Source organism: Argentina silus, assembly GCF_951799395.1.
Source record: "Argentina silus genome assembly, chromosome: 16".
NCBI classification, from domain to species: domain Eukaryota; kingdom Metazoa; phylum Chordata; class Actinopteri; order Argentiniformes; family Argentinidae; genus Argentina; species Argentina silus.
In genome coordinates, this window is record NC_139670.1 from 17,512,942 (window position 1) to 17,538,222 (window position 25,281).

At 41.8% G+C, this 25,281-nt stretch overlaps 2 protein-coding genes across 2 annotated transcripts; both read right to left on the minus strand.

The window, feature by feature from the left end:
• Window positions 1-79: 79 nt before the first annotated feature.
• psmc5 (proteasome 26S subunit, ATPase 5) lies at window positions 80-10,370 on the minus strand. The gene is made up of 12 exons (XM_083686944.1): window positions 10,303-10,370; window positions 9,539-9,610; window positions 8,331-8,400; window positions 5,974-6,071; window positions 5,803-5,859; window positions 5,425-5,655; window positions 4,801-4,927; window positions 4,156-4,346; window positions 3,278-3,376; window positions 1,523-1,633; window positions 975-1,061; window positions 80-259 (listed from the first exon to the last, which is right to left on the minus strand). The coding sequence occupies exons 1-12, from the start codon at window positions 10,348-10,350 to the stop codon at window positions 206-208; spliced, it is 1,245 nt and encodes a 414-aa protein (XP_083543070.1). The 5' UTR covers window positions 10,351-10,370; the 3' UTR covers window positions 80-205.
• A 3,033-nt stretch (window positions 10,371-13,403) lies between these two features.
• Window positions 13,404-24,820, minus strand: smarcd2 (SWI/SNF related BAF chromatin remodeling complex subunit D2). The gene is made up of 13 exons (XM_083688123.1): window positions 24,447-24,820; window positions 23,541-23,737; window positions 22,246-22,288; window positions 21,680-21,802; window positions 21,280-21,399; window positions 19,567-19,662; window positions 19,124-19,225; window positions 18,702-18,863; window positions 18,375-18,472; window positions 17,700-17,835; window positions 16,327-16,449; window positions 15,742-15,843; window positions 13,404-15,036 (listed from the first exon to the last, which is right to left on the minus strand). Exons 1-13 carry the CDS (start codon window positions 24,591-24,593, stop codon window positions 14,983-14,985), a joined length of 1,503 nt encoding a protein of 500 aa, XP_083544249.1. The 5' UTR covers window positions 24,594-24,820; the 3' UTR covers window positions 13,404-14,982.
• Window positions 24,821-25,281: the final 461 nt, after the last annotated feature.

Consider the following 25,281-nt stretch of genomic DNA (forward strand, 5'->3'; position numbering starts at 1 on the left):
AACAAACAACAATCCCTAAAACAATGCATTTAAATAAAAGAAATACAACTAGACATAAAAAGGGACACATGAAACTGGGTTCTCAGTGGGAGACACCATTTATTTTAGAATGAATTTAGGTAACAATTATAAACCAACCCTAAACAAAAGAAGAAAAATATACATGTGACTTATATCTGCGTTGGCTCCAAAAAGCCCAAAGGTGTTACTTCCAGAGCTTCTTGATAGACATGTTCTTCTCGCTGTCCTTCTGCATCACCTGGACAAACAAGGGACAGAGGGTCATTAGCAAGCAGTAAAAGGACCTTATGATAACTCACCACTTTTCAGAATTCAGCATAGGCAACAACTAGCAAAATAGTCCTACCTGTCAAAAAAGACGACGCACATAACAACAACCAACCATTCTACGGGCATGTGGGGGAGGGTTCTTGGAATGTAACATCCAATGAAATTTCAATCACATTCTCCCATCGCTCTGTCCAGTTCAATCCAAGCCAGACTGGCTAATATTAAATTCTCCAGACCTCCAAACGGTGGCATGAGAACAACGTGATGTATCAACGTGATGTATGTGAGACCAACTGTTCCCTAATGAGCTACTGCCTGGTTTGTTTACATCAGTAAGCACTGCGCTAGCGCATACATCTATCACTTGTGTCTACTAACGTCCATCTTAGCTTAGATACTGGCTGGAAGGCTAAAAGCATTTTGGACGTTGTAGGAAGTTAATTCGGACTATTACTTTCTGGTCCGATAAAATTTGCTGTTTAGTTGCGGTGACAATGGGTGAAATTTTCCTTTAAAAACATACACAAAAAAAACACTGTGCAAAGTGCCAGTTTCAGGCAGTGCAAGCAGGGGACATTTAGACCCACCAAAACCACCTCCTATCGCAAACACAGCTGTTCATGACAGCAGTTTTGACAGTGGAGCAGGAAATCTAGAATTTTAAGAGTAACGCATAGACAAACCTTTGCGACAGCCATCTCGAAATCCTCTTGGGTGACATGCACTCGCCTCTCCCTCAGAGCGTACATCCCTGACTCTGTGCAAACACCCTGTGAAGCAGATGGATAGAAACAGACGTTACCATGGTGAAACAAGAATATGGCCCGCAGACTTAGAGATCATAAACCATGTGTGGGTATTATTTCGTTTGGCATTAAGTTTCACAGACCTCACCAGTACAGTAAGATATGCTTATATGCTGAATGAACAGTTTGGGTTTTTTTGCACATGGGCCCACCTTCCGAACCTTGTGGATAGCACCCAAGATAATAGTCTGATTAAAAATATGTGTCAATGATAGCTGCAATAGGCCTCAAGCAGATCAGCCCATTGTTGAAATAAAAACAAAGATTCGCTAGTAATTGACTGATGTCTTTATCAAGCCAACTAGGGGCTGGGAGATGGAAGCGCAGTTGACCGGCTGACAATGGGTCAGCCAATGTAACCTTGAACTGTCCACATGGTGAAACACTCATTGGGCCCAGTTTCAAGCCGGGTCTCGCTCTCTCACCTTAACCTCTGCCCCAGAGGCTCCGGGCATCAGCTCAGCGATCTTCCGCAGGTTGATCCCACGTGTCAGGTTCATCTTACGGGAGTGGATCTTCAGGATGTCCAAACGGGCCTGAGTAGGAGGAATGGAATGGAATTAGCCTGCTAATTAGTAGTGGAATTAGTAGCTACTAATATAGAACTGAATACATTTGGATGCACATGCACAGATTTGGTGTGCGAGAGAAGAATAACAATACTGGTCTTGGCAAAAATGCTTCATCAACTCATTTCAAACAAAAGTCACTTAAAAATGCATTAAGGTCTGAAAGACCATTAGCTCTGACAATCAGAAAGTGGTGAGTGTGCAAATGTTATATCACTTAACAGACAATGGTTGTACAGGGAACAAAGCAAGACCTCGGTCCACCCAGATAGAACCCAGGCCCACCCAATCACGCCGGCTTGAAGTTATATCAAATAAAAAGAATGTTGGTTTGTTGAGCGTGTGGTCTTGTTACTAACTCATAGTGTATGAGAATGCAGTGGGACGTTTTTGTGATGTATCATGTTAGAAGCAGATATTAGTGGAAGGTGTGGATATTACTTTGTTATTTTAAGTTTTTAGAAACTAGTGGTCAGACTAAATTGGATGCATTGCACAAGCTTCCGTGCCTATGAGCTTAGACAACAACCACTTGATTTTTAGAGGAAACCATTAAATGTCCTTTGATACTCGATTATAGAGGCATTTCTGTGAACAGGCAGCCACAGTCTGGTAATATTTGCAGGTAATTACTGTTACTACAACAGTTTTGAGTTGACAAGATGTGGCCATTTCTGACAAGTCTATATTAATATAGGTGTGATATAAAAACTGAGCTCTTTTCACAGACATATGTGCCTATGGTGCGTCCTTTGAAACTCGATGCGGACCCTGTCCCTGTGCGGACATGACCCGTCAGTCTTTGGACTGCCACACCTTCAGTGCTCTCCAGACAGGGAGAAGTGCCTCACACTTGACAAACAAAATTGGCAGTGAGGTATTAGGCTGTGGTTTATAATGTTTAGTTGTGAAACTGATGTTCCAATGCAGTGGCGCCGAGCGGCTGGCTGTAGGGTGGATAATGAGACAATGTCGAGGCAAGATACACCAGCAAGCCAAAGTAAGCCGACAAGTGAATAACCAGATGGTAAGAGTAGGAAGGTCAGCTTTAAGTTGCTGTGCTGCTCTTCTGCACTCCTCTTTCGCCTCTTTTCACCTGCTTCTGGCTTTTTGACACGCTCCCCGAATTTCCTGCGATTTCACTTGATATTACGATCAAACTGTGTGGGCGCGTCAGATGAATCAGCCTACATCCCAGCGATATAACAAGTCAGGGTATTTATCTGATTCTCATCATCGGTTAAGAGGGCCACTGACGATACATCTGCAAACTTTATCAAGTTGGAGGTCCAAGGGAGGTGATTCTCTGCTTGACCTACAAGTTGAGGCTGTAAAGTGATTTTGGAGGGCATTGCTGCTGCACGAGTTGTCTGAGCCGCTTGTTCATTTAACTGCGTTTTCAAGTGGTTTGATAGTTGTAGTGCAAAAATCACACAAAATGTATTGTGCCTCCAAGCCAAACTACGGCTATACATTGATTTGAACTTTTAAAATGTCAGTATTGTTAAAAAATAAAAAATAAAAAAAAAGGCCTAATACTTTTCTTCAGGCCCACCCCATGACAATTTGTGGCTATGCCCTTGGAACAAAGTGTAAAGAGCCATGACTGACCTCCTCATTGGGAGGGGGGAACTCAATCTTCCTGTCGATACGGCCGGGTCTGAGCAGGGCAGAGTCCAGGATGTCGATACGGTTGGTTGCCATGATGACCTAAGAAACAAGAATGAGTTCAATACAAAAGCAACACAGTTTTCATTCCTTATTCATAATCACGTCTTATGTCTGTTTTAAACAGGATATGGGGTAATGATGGTGGGAGTTTATAGTTGGGGTGGGAGTTTATGCAATGTGATTTTTATAGCAAAACACCCACACAAAACATCATAAATGACATCAACAATACAATAAAAGCAAAGTAATTGGATTGGGATCGACTGGAGGTGGAGAAAGAGTGACAAAGAGAATTGGAGATACACTCTTCAGGAGAGTAACTGAAGGCAAGTCATCAAAAAATACAGAAGTTTACCTTTATCAGAACTTTGTTGATTATTATTTTCTGAAGGACAGTGGAATCCCACTCATGACAGAAGTTGGCTAGCTCCATGATATCCCCCTTATAGTATATAGAGTATATAATACCTCCATGCCCATATGAGGCTGTCATTACAGTCCCCCCCACTAAAGTGAATTCACTCTAGCCAAATTGAATGAGTCACACGGAACTGTTTCAGTGCCTCTTATGACAACATAATCATTCATCCGAAAACATAATTCAGTAACTATTGATTACATTCAAAAACTAGGGTAACATTATTGCATAGGTTCTAGAACTCATCCCGAACATTCCGTACAACCTTGTGATGTTTACAGCCAAGCCCAAACAAGACATTATACTCTAAAACGGAGAAAGCAACACCTGTGAAAGGATATTGCTTCTCAACCATTTGTGTGGTTGTACATTTGTGTGTGTGTGTGTGTGTGTGTTCCACCTTGATGTTCTTAGTGGCCTCAAAGCCGTCCAGCTGGTTGAGCAGCTCCAGCATGGTCCTCTGCACCTCGCTGTCTCCCCCGGAGCCCCCCTCCAGACGCGACGACCCGATGGAGTCAATCTCATCCATGAAGATGATGGAAGGAGCGTGCTCCCTGGCCATGACGAACAGCTCACGCACCATGCGAGCGCCTGGGATGGGGAGAGCAAGGTCAGTACTGTGTGGAGGAGGTGGCATATCAAGGTTTTCAATTTTACCACTCATTTCTGAGTGAGAAATAGTTACGCAATTCATTCTTCTATATCATTTAATCAAAACAGGGTTCATACAGACATTGGAAAGTCAAAACTCAAAAGCGAACTTGACGTGATAACCGCATTTAGTACATTTTGTAGGGATAAAGTTACTCTCGCAAATGTGCTCCTAAATAATTTGTTCTGCTCGCTCCCTCGCAATTCTAGACGCAAATGCCAGCAAAACACTTGCACTGTAGAGCCTTGACTAAAATAAACAGCGACAATTTAAACAGACACAGGAAAACATCTTCCTGATTCTGGGAATTCCAGAAAAAAAATCCTGATAATTGAGAAACAACTGACCTTTGGGAGAGAGAAGTGGCTTGTGGCTGTGTGGAGGTTGACTTACCCTCTCCGATGAACTTCTGCACCAGCTCAGATCCAGACACCCTGATGAAGGTGCAGTCAGTGTGGTGAGCCACGGCTCTGGCCAGCAGGGTCTTCCCTGTGCCTGGGGGGCCATACAGCAGCACGCCCTGGAGGCACGACAGAGGATTACTTGTAAATTAATGTATGATTGATTGTAAAATCGGAAATAAACCAATGTGATTGGAGTGCTGATGACCACTTTACGACAAAAGAGTACTGAAGAGGTTTTCAGATAATTAAGGATATTTTAACATATAGCCTTCTAACATTAGAAGCCTTGGCCATCATTACGAACCAAAGTACCCAGATTGAGGTTGGAGACGTCCATTTGTTGATGTTAGTGTAACAGTGTAATCATTAAATTACAACAAATAATGCACTGGTTGTGTTTAGTCAGGACTTCAGAATCATTAGAATACCATACTTTGTATTTTAAAGAGCCACATATTGAATAACATATTGACAGACTTTTTTTTTCAACCTGCGGTCAAACGTAGAGCGCATTACAGTTTGTGGGTCGCTTCACTCCATCACCCGCGCTCCCAGTGCTGCGAATTTTGGGCAGAGGGCGGGAAAGCTTCCGGTTCCCATGTGTGTGGCTTACCTTGGGCTGTGCAATGCCCAGGGCCTCAAAGAGCTCGGGGTGTTTGACGGGAAGCTCGATCACTTCCTTGATTTCTTTTATTTGCTTGTCCAGTCCGCCAATCATCTCGTAGGTGGAGTCAGGCACCTTCTCCACCATCATGAGGGAGACCAGCGGGTCCACCTTATTGGGCAGGATCTTGTGAAGAGTGTAGCTGTCGTTACGCAGAGCCACACGGCAATTTGGAGTCACCTGATGAAAAAGAACAACATTAGTGTCAAACAGGCTATCCGTGATTCAGTTAGAGACCTGTAACCACCTGTAGATTAACCATGCTTTACGTTTAACCTGGCCCCTTATAGGGTGGTAAAATATCAAAACCAACAAATCCATACTCACATCATTGATGTCAATGTTCTTATCCACATCCACGACAAATTTTCCCTCTGGATGCACCTGAAGATAATAAGGAAGTTTAAGCAGGGTGCCAGCTATGGGCCCAGCTAGAATGAATTCTATTGTCATAGAAGTGCTTGGCTACATTGTAGCCAAATAGATTCATATACACACCTTGACCAGCACTTTCTTTTTGTCCATGGCCCTCACCACCTCTCCGACATAGGAACCCTGCTCCTGTAGCAGCTGCAACTCCTCGCGCAGGAGACGCACTAGGCATAAGATTAAGGCTGTGTTACTACAACATGAATTTCTTATTCTATAAAACGATTTGAGTAGGGTTAAAGTTTCTCCACTCACATTTCACTTCTGTATTTATTTCTCTGGTAGACAAACATGCCCCCCTTAAACGCCTTAAGAATTAAGGACAGGTCTAACCCTTGGTATTCTACTGAACTGGCAAAGCTAGGAAAACTGACTCAGTAGCGTTTTTTCAGACAAATGATGAATAGATGCACATTGACTATTAAGAAAGCTAAATCATGCTACATTCTAAATGCTATCTCACATTCTCCTGGGGATCCTACTAAATTCTGGAAAATAGTTCCTCTTCTTCCCTGCCTAAGCAAGTTATGACAGACTCTGAGCTTGTTACTGAGAAAAATGAGATAAGTGATGATTTTAATCAGCATTTTATCCTGGCAGGTTTGTTGTTTGAGAGAGAATTAGATGCTGCTGTTCGGTCGGTTGGCTGTGCTTCCCTCTCCCAGACCCCTCCTGGCTTGTTGGGAGTTCAGTCAACTACCAGTGAACCATTGTTTTCGTTTCAACAATTTTCTATTTGTAATATGTTTGATGCCTTGGTTAAGAAATCCACTGAGGCCGATATGCTTAATTCTTTCCTGTTACAGCTTTCTGCTTCCGCTCCCCTGATTGAGTCATTAACGCATATTTTTAATCTGACTCTCAGGTGTTATCCTCAAGGTTCGGAAGGCAGCCCATGTGCTCCCTCTCCATAAGGGTGATGACCCCTCTACCTAGATAACGATCGTCCAATGTCTAAGCTATACTGCCCTTCTAGAGTCCCCGGTCAACTCGCAGTTTAGAACATTTTTTGTTTTAGATGTGTTTAATTGTCTAGACCAAAATCATTGTGCTGCCTTATTCATAGACCTCTCCAAGGCATTCGATACAGTCGACCATAACCTCTGGATAAGAAGGTAATCTGAAAAATGATCACAATTTCTAGTAGAACGGCTTTTAACGTTCATGCCCCATCCTCTGGAATGGCCTTCAGGAAGTACTGAAGCTAGCGTCATTGGTCACCATAGGCCATTTCAAGAGAATGTTGGCAAAAAAACCAAACAAATATAATTTGACAATAACAAATTTTTTTCACCAATCCATCTTACATAATACATGATCAATGCAAAAATGTAACATCTTGCTTTTGCTCAGGCTGGGATGGTCACAGACATGATTCTCGTAATGGAAGATGGCCTTGATTCTTACAACACAGTAAAAAATACTTTCTCTTTAAGTCAAACTGTTCCTCGGATTCGGCCACTTGAAGGTTGCTCCCTCCTCCCTCCCTGTTTGACCCATGAAGGTGAATGAGGTAACTGTATGTGCACAATACCTGCCTCTTTCCGCCTCTTTTTTACAGCAAATGGTAAACTCTCAAAGTGTTTGAGCCGAAAAATGTTCTCATTCACTCCCAGTCACTTAATACTAGGAGCACTTGTTGTCTTCTTTAGATCGCTGCAGTTTAAGTTATCAGGGCTGCCACTTTTCAAGAAATCATTTTCCAGGATATCTTCAATTATATTTCATAATAAATAATCGGGAGACATTACTCAGTGGCTTACACGCAATTACCATCAATGGCTGGCTGCTACACAGTCTCAGTAGGTATCTCGTGTGTACAACATCTCGTAGAACACCTCTCGTTTGCACTCTCCACTGGTTTTCAGTAGCAGGGTGCATGATATTCAATATTTGGTCTTCTGTAAGCACATTTCATGCAATTCTGCATAGTTTGTTTTAGCAGCATATACAGTGCTTTCAATAAGTATTGGAAAGAGGAACCATGTTGTCTTCTTTTAAGCTCTATACTCCAACAGTCTAGCTTGCTATGGGGTCAAAGTAGAAATCCTCAGCTTTAATTCTGTGTTTTTCAGATTAGGTTCACTATATAGAAGTACAACATTTTTTTTAATCATGCTCCCTTAAATATCAAAACGGGTGGGGGTAGTGATGTACCAGTGCCCCTAAATCTAAATACAGGGCAGATAATGCAAGCCTCAGTTGAAAAGCAGTGCCTCGCTCAAAAAAACTTTGTGAGCTGTGATCTTGCGACTCTCGTTAATCTTAATCAGTAGTATTTGTAGAAAGTCGGAAACATTCTATCCCCATCATGCAACAGGTATTGGAAGGCGCCGATCCGTACTACTGTACTCTATGTATAAATCAAGTTGTTTCCCCTCCAACATATTAGGCTAAATTCCTGAGTAGGTGACCATCATTCTTACCTTTAGCATTGAGCTCATTCCTCTGAGCCTGTAGACGTCTGAGATTTTGACTCTTGTCATTCACTGTCAACTGGGGGCAGAAAGGCAAAGTTGTCAGCTTGAGAAGAGGACCTAACAATTGTCATCATGTAGTTAAAGACTAGCCCAACATTTAACCTGGGTCCTACTAATCACGCCAAACAGGTACCCTAAAGTACCAAGACTTTTAAGTCCCCAAGATGAATAAACAGCCGAAGGTATGGGGCTGGATAAATGTAACCGCTAAAATTCATAGGACTGACCATCCATGAAATCAAAATGAGAGTTTTAGCCATGGTTTGAAGCTATACAATGTTTGTATACAATTACATTGTTCACAAATAATGGAGTAAAACACACTTATATTCTGGAGGAGGAACTTCACCAAAGTGGTAAATTCCGCTCTATTCACAAGAATAAGCAAACCTGCATCATATAGTCCATGCTGATATGGTTGATCTATACACCCAAACTGTGACAAAAGTAAGCCTCTGAAATTGATGGATACAAGCTAGCTATGTTAACTGGTGAAATAATTTATTGTTAAATAATATCTTAGTGTACGACTCCTTACACTGAATAACTCTTGTTCAGTCAACATCCTTTTAGTAACAACTGTGCTAATTGACTGCAGTCCAAAACATTACTTTGCTAAATTCAGCCACTTCATTGGCACTCAGGTAACACCAAACACCAATAAACAAGTTTATGCATTCATAAAAATCCATATATGTCTATATTGCTCTAGAAAAACTCACATTTTTGGTGCTGTATCGGTGCATTATCGAAGGAATGTGCCCCGATACAGATATTTCTGTAAAAGACCAATACTGGCCGGTGCTTAGATACATCTGTCAGGCTCTAATTATGATAAGGCAATCTACAAAATGCGAAAAGTCAATTAGGAAAACTCATAACGGTCTGTGCCAGTAAATTCCTGCCATGGTGGCGATGGAAGTATAGCTAGACTGATGAGGACAAAGCATGAAGCTTTGTTATGTATTTGAGTGACCTAGCCTAGAGTGTTCGATTTCGCTGCGACCCGTTGAAAGCCTGATAACATTAACACTCAAATTCTCATCAACATATTCATTAATGCCTAACATGTTGAATTACTGTAGAGACGAGTTAATCAATACCGATTTGGTGACCAACTTCAAATGTGCTCTTTAAGGTGTGTGTTCACTCACCTGTAGCTCTTCTATTTTGGAGAGGTAATATTGCCTAAGACCAGAACCACCTTTACTGTCCTCCATCTCCATCTGTAATTTAAACAGGAAAAAAATACAAATACAACAGACGAGACGGAGCTGTCAGTAACGCTCTATAACTAGCTAACAATTGTTAGTAATTACAGTTTGCTGACTAGCTCCGACACGACACTCAGACATATCATTTCCATGTCATCCATGTCCTAAACGTTCAGAAAAGTCATGGCAACAAACTTCTAAACATTAGCTAAAGCAAATGCAGTCAGCTTGTCATTCTAACATCACCACAAATAAAGCTGAGTCAAGGGTCATCATCAGACAGTGAGGCAACAATCTGACATAAATAGAAGTCTAGCTAGCTTGATGGTAAGCCAATTCTAGTCATCTCTCTAGGTTACTAGGTAGCTGATTAGGTAATTAACAGATACAGGACATGAATACCTAGTTAATGTGGCTATCCGTGAATGTTACGTTTAAAACATGAGCGTGGTATTACTAATGAATAGCAGTCAGATTTGCTAGCTAGCCTGCTAGCTAAGTTAGCTCGCAATGAGACAGCAAACCGGCAGGATTTGGCTCCGACATGCCGATTGTTTCTTCTAAATCTACCAACTGCTCACATATACAGACTATACGGAACCAGTTAGTTCGCCTCTCTGAGCAGTGTTAGCGACTACGTTTTAGCGACAAAACGTTGCAAAAAAGAGTGTAAAAAACACAATAAAGAAAATAAAATCGCTTACATGGTCCAGCCCGTCCAGCGCCATCTTATAATCCTTCATGACTGACATTTCCGTTAGACGAACGCGTACTTCCGCAATACGACTCGCTTCTTGTTCGTTGGTGGTTTTGTGGCGGTTGGCGATCCAATGTAATGGAGCATTATCGCCAACGACTGGACGGACATGGGAAATGGACTTGGCACAAGTGAGAAATAAATGGGGAAATAAACCACAACCTAACCGACGCACTATTAACCCTGCGATCTTCTACTTATGTGACATGTGTTAGACGCCCTTCGAAATGTAATGCATATTATATTATATGTCCACCTACTCAAGTGGAGGAGAGTTATGATATTTGGGGCCATGACCCAATACCTAGCCTTTAGTTTTCTGACTATGAAAATACCTAAACGCAACTACATTGTTTTGACTTCGCGCTAACCATGTACTTCAAAATGTCATCAAAGCAATGGGGTCAATTCGACTCATTCAGTGCAATGAGTGTATCGTGGACTTTAAACCAACTCCTAGCAGCACAGACAAAAGGAGACATGTACAGTTTGGTTTAGAGACAGGCTTGAGACAGGTAGGACCAGCCATACCTGTTTAAGCAGTCTGCATTCCGCAATGTATTCACTTAAACCAGTCAGAACATGAATGCACAACATTGGAGCACATGTCCTGCTCTTAGCTGACTGTTAACATAACAGACATGCTGCACATGACAATGGGTGCGACGTGCATGTAGCTGCAGGTCTTACTGGCGCAACATTCTGAAGAGAGAGACATTTATAAAGAGACGAATATAATTTTTTACATATGTATTTAGTAAGAGCAGAGAGAGGAGGTACTTTTCTTTTCGTTTCGTGAAGTTGTTTAGTACATCTTTTAAGCTATTAACTCCATTCGAACTGTAAAACGTGGCCAAAACTCCAAATGATCCACTCTGATATATATTAAACGTTTTAAACTATTACACTTTGCATTGAGGTCTATGGAAACCAAACGATAACATTTATGAACTACTGCCACTCGTACACTTTTTAAGCTATGCGCACCATTTCAACAGTAAAATGTGGCCAAAAAGTGTCAACTCCTATTAAAGCTTTCTGATACCGAATACACTTTTTGTAACTATAAAAACTCTCATTCGGTTAACATGGTGGAATGTTGATTTCGGCCAACATTCTGAGAGCCGCCATTGTTCCTGCAACTGCTATGGAACTTTCAGAACTCTTTAATAAAAACAACAGACCTGCAGAACACATTCTTAGAATGATTACACAATGCACTCTTGGCTACCAATTCTACCACTTTCAACCACTTAACCAACCAACCAACTTTATACCCACTCCACTAAACTACCCCAGGCTCATCCTATCTATCTATCCTATCTTTCCAACCGTATGTTTATCTACCTTATACCTTTCAACTACCTAGCCATCATCCTTTCACCAGTCACTACTGCTTCACTCAATATAACCCATACTGATTAACCTCTTAATTGTATTGATCTATCTATACCTCCCCTCTCATCTATCCATCCATCCAACCAACCAAACCATCTTTAATTTTATCCACTGCCATAATAAGACCCTCTCTGTCTTTTAACTACCCAGAAAATTTTATCAACTCTGATAAAGGCTTTTTGATACCTATTCAACTTTTTAAACTATTAAGCTTTTTGTAACTCCAAAACTCTCATCCGGTTAACCAACCAACTCTACCAGTCTCAACCACTGAACTGATTACTCTGATTAACCAATTTAACCACCAAATGTTTATCTACAGTGTCTATTCTTTCCATCTCTTACGCGGGCTCATGCGATCTATCAATCTATCTACAGTAGGCCAGTGTTTAAAAGGTTCATACTGCCATCACAACAGTAGTCTACCTCAATGCTGTTGCCGCAGCAGACACGAGTTGTGAAGATGTGTGAAGTGCTTCCAAAAGCCACCACAAAGTGGTGACAAGAGCTGTGAAGGATGAAAAAAATGAGAGAGAATGGTTGGTTTGCCTTATCAGATAGATTGACAAAATCAACTTTATTATAGCAGCTCATGAATAACAGAGGTGAAGAGTGGAAATGGTTTCAGATTATTTTAACGAGGACCGAGCAATGGGACCAACTCCTATCTACACTCATACCATCATTATGCATTCTCTCACAGTGCAGAGAAGCAGGGGAAATGTTTTCGCGCAATCTGACATGAATAAGCGCAAGTCGGCTTTAATAATGCAACGTACGGTATTGATTACAGAATGAAGTTAGAGATTTTAATGCAAGACAGGGGTTAGGAATTTGGGTTTCAGTGGGATTGAGACTGGATAGAAAAGTAGCCACTTTTTGGAACACTCTCCAATACCACACCAAAGAATACAGCATGTTCTCCTCCTTCAAACGATCCCTCAAAACCCATAACCCTAACCCTTTTAATCTTTAACTATTTGTATTGTTGTTCTACTCAAATGAAGTGTCTTTGAGTACTGAGAAAAAGCGCTATACAAAATAAATGCATTATTATTATTGCAGTTATTAGGGTACGAACGTCAGAACTTTTTTCTTTTCTGATTTTGTCATTGATTAGATTTGGTAATGTCATTGTAGGTAATCGGTAGTCAGCTTTTCAATAAAGTGTGCATGGATTTACAGTGTAGGTTATAGTCTATGTGGAACTAGCCAGCAACTACAGAAGCCACTACACAATGCTGAAAGCATTTAGTTTGCTTAAAGTGCGGCTAAATTTGCTTTAAGTGCGGCAACATCGATGTAGTGTGTCCAAAACAAATATTGACTGATCCAATGTGTCATAATTAGGGGCATGCCATTTTTCATGTTGAATGTATGTGTAGAGAGGCCAATACCACTTTATCGACCCATAGGCTATGTGGAAAATCTGTTCTGACTGCCCTAGACCATATTACATCACATAGGTTTTATTTGATATCAACCACAACATAACCAGTTTTCAATGCGCCCAACCTGCCCCACAGCTGACAAATCGAGCGTTTGCAGAGCCTATTGTGATGCTTAATGAGAACAACCTATATAGGACAGATTTTGTAACTGATGTAATCACGGAACTAAATTCAAAACAACAACATTCATTATTTTTGGCAATTTATTTGACAAATCTTCCAAAGGTACTCCAGAGTACAAATGTATAAAAGAGAAGCTTTTGATTGAGGATACAAAACATGCAAACAAAAGATGTACAAAGAAGCTGTAACAACTTCTTGAAACTTCAGTGCCTCTTTCACAAGAACAATTTTGGCACTGGCACTCTGACAGTTTCCTCAAGTAAAGAAAAATGCAAACTGAATTTGAACAGAAACACTGTAATGAAAATACAGTACTCACACACAACCATCTTGTGCATTGTGAAGTACAATGGTTTGGATTGTATTATTTTAAGGGAGACCCCTTTCTAAACCCCAAAACTACGACTATTCCCTCTTGTTGGCACTCCGACAGTGAAACACCCCAACAAGAAAATCAAAACAGCGTGTAAACAGAGGGGACAAATCTACTGAACTAAAACAGCTGGATTAGACTGATTTCATTGCAAATTGAGGGGCTCCCAAATACCATTTACCAGAATTAAGATTTCCTGAGTGTCCTGGCCAAGGTGAATTGACTGATTGTCAAATCCCACCCCTCTTGGTTACTGTTACTATACAGGGCAAGCTTTTGTGGAATTTAGGACAGTGAATGCATGGTTTCCCACTGAAAAACATCCAACATCCAGCAGAAAGAAAAATGTAAGGTACAATGCTCTTTTATGTTTATGAACGTAAAACAGCCAGAATAAGCCTAGTGCCTGGCATAGGGCCATTGATTTTCACAATATTTTTGGTTCTATGATGGCTTGGTTGTGTTATGGCGTTATGTTGGTTTAGTAACCATTGCCATGCACTGGATTACTGATTATCCAATCATTCAAAAGGCTGACTACTTTTTCACAATTGGTCAATTCTTGCATATATACGCTGTTTCAAACAAGCCTCCCATGTCTTGTTTGTAAATAAGTTACTTGGCTTTAGGTATTGTTTCTAAGGGTATGGCTTTTAAGAACTAGGGTAGACACCCTAGTTGGCATAACAACTTGACAGTACCAATGCTTAAAACATCTTAAGCAAATGCGAGGATAATGCTACAAACTTAAACATATTGCAATATAATGCACAAATTGCAATCAGCCAGCAGTCAAACATTATTGCAACAAACAGTGATAGTGGAACGCCCCTGGCTGGTCTCAAACCTGTATTGCTGAGCCCGTAGGCAAGGTTGCTATCCCCTGTGGCAAATAGAATTATCCTATTTGACGGAGATTGTAATGGCCCTACCAAGGAAAGGGTCGTTACACTATCCCTCCTGTTCAGGAGAGCATGCCCCCACGTTTCACAATACCGAATCGCTCACACAGACACAGACTCAATATTTTAATGTACCCCTGCTGCAACAATGGCATCAAACCATGGTCATGTCGATGGCTTGGACGACAAACACATTAGCTGGAACATTTATGAGATATACTACAAAACAGATTGTTATAAAGTGGGAGGAAATGCAGTGCAGACGCAAAATGATTCCAGTTCCGTGGCTGCATTATCGGATTAAACATTTTGATACGATAGGCATAAAACTGGGCAAGACCCACTGTCATCAGTGCAGCGTGGCTAAACTCCATAAGGCCTCAGGTGAGACGGATTCCGAGCACCTGCTCCAACTCATGTCTTCTCTGCTGCACCTGAGAGAGAAAAAATCATATAAAAAGTGAAACATGACCGTACCACCTTCACTAAAGCAATTTGTTCTGTCCAGGAGGGACAACACTAGGGCAACAGGAGCCTCAAACATGAGGTTATTGCTCAGCTCAGTTCAGGTCCAGAACATTTGGTCAGACAGTCCTCTGATAAAGCATCAGGCTTTTGGAACACAATACTTACTGGTGTAACACAGTGCAGCACTTCAACCATCATAAATCTGAAGATTGACTTGGCAAATCAAGAACTTTCTGCTTTTTGGCCCTGAAAAACTATGGCAGGATGTTTTGGGTCATTCAGTATGTTTAGGGTCATGGCTCAAAAAGAAGCCAAAATTGTAGAAAACGGCTGTGCCTTTATCCATTGCACACAACAGCAAAATTGTGTGAGGAGAAGAGAAAGCTACTCGCTGAGAAGAGTGGAGAGAGAGACTGCTGTTAAACGCACATTCGTTACGATCAACAACTGTATTTACTGCATCTGCATGTTTTGGTCCAAACTAAGCGCTTTCTAAAATCTGTTGTCCAGGTCGAGCACAGGCATTTTTTAAAAACATTTCTGATGGAGATCAGATTTTTTGCCGCCAGTGGAAAACGAAGCATAATGGAAATGTTCAATGTGGCCACAGAGGGCAGAATGTGCCAAACGACATGCTTCACCTTTAAATCAAGACACTACTGTATGCCTACCTTTGAGTAGACGTATCTCCCCACAGCCTCCGGTACCCAGGGGGCCTGGTAGAACTCAGTCCTCCTCTCCTCCTCCGGGTTCCCAGCCACATCCGTCATTAGCTGAGAAGTACACACAAATTTGACAATGACTGACATGATAACACAATCTCTTCTGTGGATCATAACAGATAATGTCATCTTACAAAAAAGGCAATGTAATAATATAAGGAAAAGATAAATGGATTGTTTCGACAACGCCTGAATTTTAGAGGGACAAACATGGGGAGCTAGATACTAGTCACTTGCTAGAGTGATTCCTCTACTCATTGATTCATTCATTGATTCATTGATTCATTCATGGAGATGACTGCACAATAGCACAGTCCTATCTATGACAGCTCTGGTCAGACATGTTGCATGTTGTTCTTTGTAGACCCTGACTACTAAATACATTTCCCAGTTGGAACAAAAATCATTTCAGGGATTGACAGGTTTACCCCATATTGTTTTCCCCAATCTAGTCCCATCATGTCCTGAAGTGAAGTGAATACGGCTGTAGAGGGAATAAAATGCAGCTAGTGATGCCAGACACATATGCAGTACCTTCAGGTCTCGGCTCTGGGACTTGAGCCAGTCCTGGATGAAGTCCTGGGGGTTGTTACTGAAGCTTAGCATGAAGTCTCTCTGGGTCTTGAGCTGGTTGATGGACTCAATGGTCTCATGGATCTGTGAGGGGTAAAGTGAGGACATGCCTGAGTTCTCAAAGTCATATCAGATATGCCTTTGTCCATGTTGTTACCAAATCAGTGAGTAGTACCTACTCAGTATAATCACAGATCTAGCATCTATGCTCAAATTGCAACTGTCTGATGGAAGAAATGGGTAGAAACTCCAACTTTGACTCTAAATAGTTCAATAGTAGATCTGATTGAAAGGCACTCCCCATTTAAACTACTTGGAAACAGGGTATTCTTTTTACCCATTCATTTGGGTATTGAGACTGGCATGTTTTTTCATATGGCAATCTTTGTATCTGTCTAATAAACTGCTTCGGTTTAAACCGGTTCATTGCGCTTGGTTTACTACTCTGCGGTTCATCACCCACCATTGTCTATTATATCAGGGTTGGGAGTGTGACTTCAAGAAGGGCTTGGTTTATATATATAAACGTATATAAACGTTTTTAAAACTCCCATTTTACCGCACATGGTTGCTTTTACGACAGACACGCTCTCCAGAGTACCAAACCAGGTCCCAAGCTTGGCTAACCCTCAAAGTTCCACGCATTTTGTCTGAACTAGGTAAATCAGCCTTTAGTTTCTGTCCCCCCCCGGAACAACCTTCAAAACATACTCAAATTCAATTCTTGTGTCTATTGGGCAATTTAAGACTGTGATAAATGATCTGTCATCCGATTCATGTATGTGTTTTAAATAGTTATAGTTGTTTAAATTGTTGTTCCAATAGTTTGTCATTTTAAATGGACTTTTGATTGTTCCAAGGCTCCCGTGAAAAAGAGACCTTGGTCTCAGTGGGACACCCTGCATAAATAAAAGTATAAAGCTAGTGTTAGTTCAGGCAGGGCACTCCAGGTACAGACAGAACAGCTGGTTCAAATGGAACCACAAACACAGCCACATGTTCAAGGGACAGATGCTTAAAAGCAGCCAAGTTAACATTCCTCCATTGCATGCAGCGGTTTTTAAGTGGTTGTACGGACTATGAGAGCTAGTTTTGAGTGGTCGTCTGCAGTGTTGGGGTTTAGGGTTCCGGGTAGTCCTCCAATTGGTATACAAGAGAGAATAGAAACTATTGGTAAACTTGGTTGCACATACCAGCGGCTGCAAGGCTTCACTTCACTCAAAGCAAATCAATGCGCGCCTCAAACACTTAGCCGTAGCCAGAAAATTCCTGAAATTCGCAAAAAACACTTGTTTTGTCTGAGCATTTGGCACATCCCTGGTTGTTCTGCAGACCTTTATCTCGAGGGCAGCGATCTCCTGCTGATTGGTTGTGGAGGACAGGAAGCTGTTCATCTGACCCTTCAGAGGGTCGTCTACCTCCACATCAATGTCATAGCACGCAGTCTTCTTCTGGTCGTTGGGGTCAACACTAAAACAGCAGAAATAGCACAGGAAATTTGTCATTCCTTAAATTGAAACATTAAGAGCTTCTAATTCCGATTTCTAGATCAATGTGAGGTTGAATACCACTCAACCAACTTTCTCTCTCACTCACACACACACACAACGTTTCTTTGCCCAGTTTACAGGCTCTAAACACCAGAGAAATGAACTGGTAAATCAGTATGGTAAAAACAACTAACAATGCTATCACAGCAGTAGGATGTGACCACTGGCCGATTGACTGCGACTGCTGATTGGGATAAATGCCTTGCATCTAGTCAGAGCACCATACACTTGGCTAATTGAGGCATCATTTATTCAACATGTTAGAAAATTATCAGGCCACCACTGAGCTCCCGGGAGCCTATGTGAGACTCTTTGCAGGCTGCGGCAAAAGTTTCCCTACGAGTTTACTAAAAATGCATCAGGAGCTAATCGGAAACCCGTACATCGGGCATAAAACATGCAGTGTCCACCCAGCCCCCCCCCACACGCAAACACGCATGCATGCGCACACACACACACCTGATCATATGATTGATGATGATGGGGTCAGGGTGCTGCAGCAGGCCTGCCAACTTCATGGGGATCTCACAGAACCTCATACGAAGACAGCCGAAAATCTGCAGATCAGACACATTCCTTCAAAAGTACACAATCGACTTTCCAAATTTCCTCCATGGTTGGTGTATTCACTTTACCTCTGGTAACATGATACCATCATGAAAATACCATCTGTGTGTGGTATTTGCGACACATCATGTTGAAAATTACAGAAACTCTTTCAGTAAGATCTCTGGGCGTGCGTGAGTGGCCTGTTGTGATGTCCAGTCTGGTGACTTGTCTCTGTACCTGTCTGAAGTAGCGATTGCAGTTGATGTACTCCTTCTCATGGCTGTCCTGTAGCTTATTGTTCTTGATGTAGAGCCACAGCGCCTGCATGATGCTGGCCCGCGTCTGGGTGTGTACCCCCAGCAACCGTGCCAGCCTGGGGTCCAGCTTGTACTGAGGGGGCTGCCCCAGTAGTGGGAAGCAGAAGGAAAAGGATGAGTAGGAAAAGAAAGAGTGTCAGACTAGTTTCATATTGTTGATACTAGGCTGTAAAAAATAATCATAACAAAAAAAATCACTTTAGTGGGTCTTTCATGCACACAAAATGACCTCTTTGTGGTGCTGGGAATATTACAATTGTTTAATTTACCATTGCTACTCTGGTTTATTGGCACTGTAATGTGTTATCACCATACTGATTGTATGTGTGTATGTGTGTGTACCTGGTGGTCCAGCATAAGGAGCAGGGTGCATTTCACACTCACGTCCCCGGGCCGTTTCACCTGAAAGCCGTCGGTCTCCTGAGTGCTCGGCATTCTGTGCCACTGAGAGAACAAAGGGAAAGTTCAACACTTTCAGTGTTGTCAAAAATGATGAAGGCACGTGTACTCAATAGTAGTGTAGTAAATGGACGTGTACTCTATAGTACAGTAGTATGTCGTTTTACTGACATCAATTCTGTGACTAAAATGGCAGTGTGTTACAGTTCATATGGGCTACAAGATCCTTTTTTTTTTTTTTATACATTTTTCCAATTCTTAAGTTACTACTCATTAACACACCATTTTGATAATTGCACATTAGTGGCCATTTCAATGCCTGGCCCTCTAAACATGTTTTGTCCATATGACTTATCTGTGGACTTATTCATTTAGCATGTCAATACCTCTACAAGGTGGTTGTCTGGTCCATACAGCTCCTTGTCAAGCTCAATGACCAGGCTCTTAAAGAAAGATGAAAACTTCCTTTTCTGCTTCCCGGGCTAAGGACCAAGGAGAGAAGGAAAGAGAATCATAAAAACACACAGCTCTTTTTAGTTGTTGTGTATGCAGCTGCATTGTTTTGGACTGACCACATCAGTGGCTGAGGCTGGGAAAACTAGCTGCATTTTACTCCCCCAGCCCTCTTCTGCCAGTGTGTGTTTGTGCAATATGCCCCCTCTCACTCTTCCCCTCCCTTCCATGCACGCCTTAAACACTGAGGCAAGGAAAAAGAAGAAAACATCCTTCCTTTTTTATGTGGCCTCAGCCAAGACAATGATTCTCAGCTAGAGCAGAAGTATGAGGGGAACATGTCAACTCATTCCACGGAGCAAACTTCAGTTTCAATTCCTTGTTTCAAAGAATAAGAGATTTTTTTTTTTTTTTTAAAAACACATCTGGTTGCATAGTGTGAGCCAAGGACACAGGGCCAGCCTGATCCAGCTTCCTCTCGAAGGCCAGGAGGTCCATGTAGGCCTGAGACTCTGGAACCAGGTCTCCATTCAGACTTCAAGCAGTTATTGCATGCAAAGGATTGTCGACCAAAAGTAAACATGAGTACTTTTTTTGGACATTATGATTTTTTTCCAATACTTTGGAGACCTGAAATAGGAAGAGTATGTATAAAAATTAAAAATAAACTTTCTAATTGGTGAACCCAACCTTAAAAAAACAACAACATTGAATTAAAGCTGAGAATGTCTACATTGACCCCATAGTAATTGTTTGATTTGGAGCATAGAACTAAAATAAGACAAAATGCTTCCTCTTTCCAATACTTATGAAGAGCACTGTAGCTTAGTTGTGATAGTTTAAAAATACACACATAAATACATGTCTTTAAGCGATGTGGGACCTGCTGTGAATCTTAAAATTTGACATTTGTGATAACCTGGACAACTTTAGTACCATGGTGTTAATATCTGAAATATCACTAATGGTAGTGTTAATTCAGCTAACATTGTCGCTAAAGGCTTAAAGGACTTCCTTGCTTAGCAACTACCAGATAGATAGTTGTAACTAACCCGGGTCATTAGCAACTACCAGATAGATAGTTGTAACTAACCCGGGTCATGAAACGTCTTGTCGTTGTAGTTCCATGTTTGAGTGTCCACACGACAGCGCCGTTTCACAGGCAACTGAAGTCCAGAAATACAAGAGTATGATTTAAACGAAAAAAGGTAAAGTAAGTGATAATAGTCCTATTTTTGGCTGTACCGTGACCGACATTGACCAATAAAACAAAATAATTACCGTTTGTATCAAACTGGTGTGTTGTTAATATGTTAGCTAGCATTCGTCTGAACTAAATAAACACATGTTGATTGTTCAATAATTGAGAAAAAAACGTGTGGCGTGAATGTATCCTAAAATGCATAATAGGGGGTTCTGCACTATTGTTTGTTGAATAGTCATGACTGTTTTGAGGCTGAAAAGTTCTTCTGTCCTATTGTAACCATGGTAATTTTTTTGACAGTGCATATTTTAGCCAGGCTACTTTTTATTCGTCCCATAATTGCTTGCAGGTTATCAGACAGAACAGTGTGGGCGGAGTGGTAAGACAACAGGGTCTCTCTCAACTTTATGAAGTCAGAAAACAAAGACAGTGTGTTCCTTACATCCTCTAGGAGTTTGCCCTCCACCCTGAGTTCCCAGGATGAAACTTTCTCGGCCTCTTCACCCTCTGGCTTGCCGGGCGTGTAGGTGTTGGATATGTAGATCCTCAATTTGCGTTTTTGCTGAGGGAGAGGGAAATGCAGGCACACTCATCATCACCCCTCACAACCTTCCAGCAGATATTGTTTCCATTTTACTTACTAATGTGGGGGCATTCCACCTCATTTAGTTCTCCTGCCACCCCACATCATAGAATTTGGCTTCAATACAACAATAAAATCTCCTCAAAGAATGTCAGATGCCCTGTGGGTTGGTTGTTGGCATACTGGCATTTCAAAAAAAACAAAACATTTAAAAATTGGACAAAGACTATTGCTATTCAAGACCAACATTTTACTCTACCGTGATGGGCTTTTTGATGGCCTCCTGGATTTCCATGCGTTTGCGGGCAATGGTCTGATCCAGCTTCCTCTCGAAGGCCAGGAGGTCCATGTAGGCCTGAGACTCTGGAACCAGGTCTCTGATCTAGAACACGTACAATGAGCCTTAAAGGAGCAGGGCATAAGTTTGTCGGAAATCTGCCACCTTCCAAACAACAACATTCTCCCTAATAATAATATGAACCCCCGATATGGACTTGCAAGTGTCGGACATTAGCTGTTGTGTTTCTGAATGCACATGATTCTATTGGGCAGCCACAAGGGACAGAAAGGCAAGAATCGGTGAGTCCACTGCCTGAGAACACCCCTGGCAATAACATGTTTGTAAAGAATATTTATTTCAAGGGATCTCATTCACTGATCGCTACTGATTAAACATAATCATTACAACCATTAGGAAGCTTTTAGAAAGCTTGAATTTTACATACTGGACCTTTAAACCTTTAAATATGGGGGGATAGGATAACCTCCCACTGGAGAGAGAGGATAATTATTTTTCAAAAGACCAGAAGGAGGAAGTTGACTCACCCTCTGTGGGAGCACCTTGTCGGCCATCTTGCGTCTTTTGCCACTGAAACGTCAAGGAGACAAAATAGTAATGATTTATATCTCTTTAATAACATACTGTATTATGCTTAGGATGGTGTCTATATATCTCTGCCAAAACACACTTTTAAGATGCCATGTACAGTCATCCACATTTCGCCTACTTTTCCTCCACCAACAAGATAAAAGGCAACTGCCTGAGTGGCCACCTTACAGGTTACAGTGGTTACAGTGTAATTCAAACAGCATCAGCTTTAAGCACAGAGGTTGAGAGCCGCCACAGGGCAGAGGGGAGGATAGGAGAGTAATGATACCTTGATAAATAGCATGCTTACGCTTGCCATTCTTTTTTTTTTTAAAGAGCTGTAGTTTTCTTCTCATATTTATGTGATAGTATTAAAAAAGGTCCAATGCAACATTACACCTCAGTGTTTTCTATTCCAGTGATAGATGAAACTATGATTGATTGTTTTGTTATTTTGACTGTTTCTGTGTGACCACTGCCTTGGTGATGTTCAAAAGAAAAGAGCCTCAAGTTGTAACTTCTACTCAAAATGTGGACAATAAGCTTTAATTTTCTTTGATCAAATTAAAGGGCCCCTCAAGTAAGTAAATCTGACTGTTTGGGCTTCGGGAGAGTGGGATGCCTGTCACTATTGGCCCTTGGGCTCCCTAGTGAAGTACCAAGGATCTGATATCTTTGAAAGCTAAATCTAATAAGACATGAGACTTTGTTGTCAAAATGATTTATGAACAGATGACGTCACGAAGTAAAAATATCCCTCTTATCCTTGTGGCTCTGACAGTAGAGCAGTCATGAGATGTCCTCTTGAGTTAAGGTTTCTTTGTTTAGACTCATCTATGCCCTACCCTGTACAGAGCGACAAACAGGCCACAGAAGACTGGCACAAAAGAGTCTTTCTGTAGTCTCCCCACTTGACTGACACAATCAGAAGTCCTCTACAGTCCCTTGAGGTCGCCCCTGGGGCACAGTCTTGTGTCGTTAATGTGGCACCACGAGCAGGCATCATAGAGTCATAGGGTTTGAACTCGTTTGCTGCGGTTGCAAGCTTAATACCTCAGAATGTACAGAACGGTACAGCTGTGGAATAAGGTTGCACATCATGAAAATATCTGAATTTGCTCCTTCCAAAAATCAGACAGGCTTTATACCAAAGAGTTCAACATGGAAAACAATGTAACCTCTTTATGACAATGCTTATTGATACTATTGCCAAGTCAATGCATTTAATCCTCTAATCCTTCCCCCCACTCACCCACGCCTTAGGGCTCCTTGACCCCCGAGCTGTTGTTGTTGCTGCTGAAGGAAACGCTTACGGGAGGCATCCATGGGTGACGGCCCCATTCCTGGGCGTAAGGACATGTTACCACTGTAGGATGGTCCGGGTAGTTGCCCCCCCATTGACCCCATGCTCCCCATTGGGACCCCCCTGGTGGGTGGCATTCCAGGTCGCTGGAAAGCACAGAACATCAGCATCATTTTCAAATCAGGTGCAAAACGTTTTCTCCATTTGAAGAATATAAGTTATAGCATCTAATATTCTTCAAATGACCTACACTTGATGCAGCAGAAGAACTGGAAAACATGCAATACATGACAGATGAGATGATATGCCACACAAACTCAAATGCAAGTGTCCTCTAGTGAAGACTACAGAGGGTGGCGATGGAAAGGCCAGGATTTGGGTTTCTTTTTGTGACAGACGGTGATGTTCAAATGATCACAACCGTGAACTAACTGACAGTAAACAGCAAGTAAGCAACCACGTGATGAAGCTTCACTCTTGCACGGACTGTTACCAAATATCCTCTTACAAATTCTACAATATGCGACTATCGTGTAGCAAGGGTGTACGCAGATTTTAAGCCTTTAGCAAGCAATCACGTTGAAGTGCACTTTACGGTTAAGTACTGCACTTCTAACTAACTAACAAGAGAGCAAAAAAATAACTTATTGGCAAGCGATCAGCTTCCACTATTTCCCTCCCTTTCAAGTGCGGAAGTTTGTTGACAGGTAGGCCTAATCAATACAACACACCTTTCGTGGTATTGTTCCAACTATTCACACATATATTTCTGACATGTAATCGTTAGCTACAGCGTCAGCTATGTAGAAAATACGAAGCCAAAAAACTTGGATCAACGTTTTGACACAAGCCTACCTGGTGGTACTGAGGAGCGGCGTTCATCGCTCGGAATCCCGAGTTCTGTGGCATTGCTGGCATCCTCATACCGCCAACATGTCCAGCGTTAATGGGATTAACACTGGGGTTCATCAGAGTACCCGAAAAGCCTCCCCTTGAAGTCATGTTCGGAGCTCCAAATGGTCCCCTATCGCAGTGAAGTGTTTTCCTCTTGAGAACAAGAGCTACGCTGATTATTGTTCACTAGAAAGCTTGTCGACACCAGTAAAAGTTTTAGCAGCGTGTTCTGATTGCGAGCAGCAGGCTAGCAATCATTGCCAACAAAAAGCTAGCTACTGTCTTTGCAAGTTCCGGGGTGTTAGAGAGCGACAGTTTATGCCTTCGTATGTGTCGTCCCCGTTTTCGACTTTTCGAGTCAGCTTTTCTGATCATGGTGCATTCGTGACCAACTCGGAATTCCTATTTGTGATCCTCTGGGTGTCAGTTGGTAGAGCATGGCGCTAACAACGCTTAGGTTGTGGGTTTGATTCCTGCTGGGACCATATATACTGAAATGTATGCATTCACTGCAATGTAAGTCGTTTTGGCTAAAAGCGTCCGCAAAATGGCATATATATGATCTCGCACCTCGAGTTCGAAGCATTCAAGTGATTTGAGGTCGGAAACTCACAAACAACATGAACGCCCGCAGGTGATGGTTAACGTTCAGAGGACGTGCAACTCTCCAAAACACATTTATGAAAAAAATACAGTGTGTATTGAACATCATTTCCACTTCACTAAAACCTGCTGCCATGCTCCCGGTTATCTTCTTGTTGAAATGACGTCAGAGTAGTACAGGTCGGAAACGCGG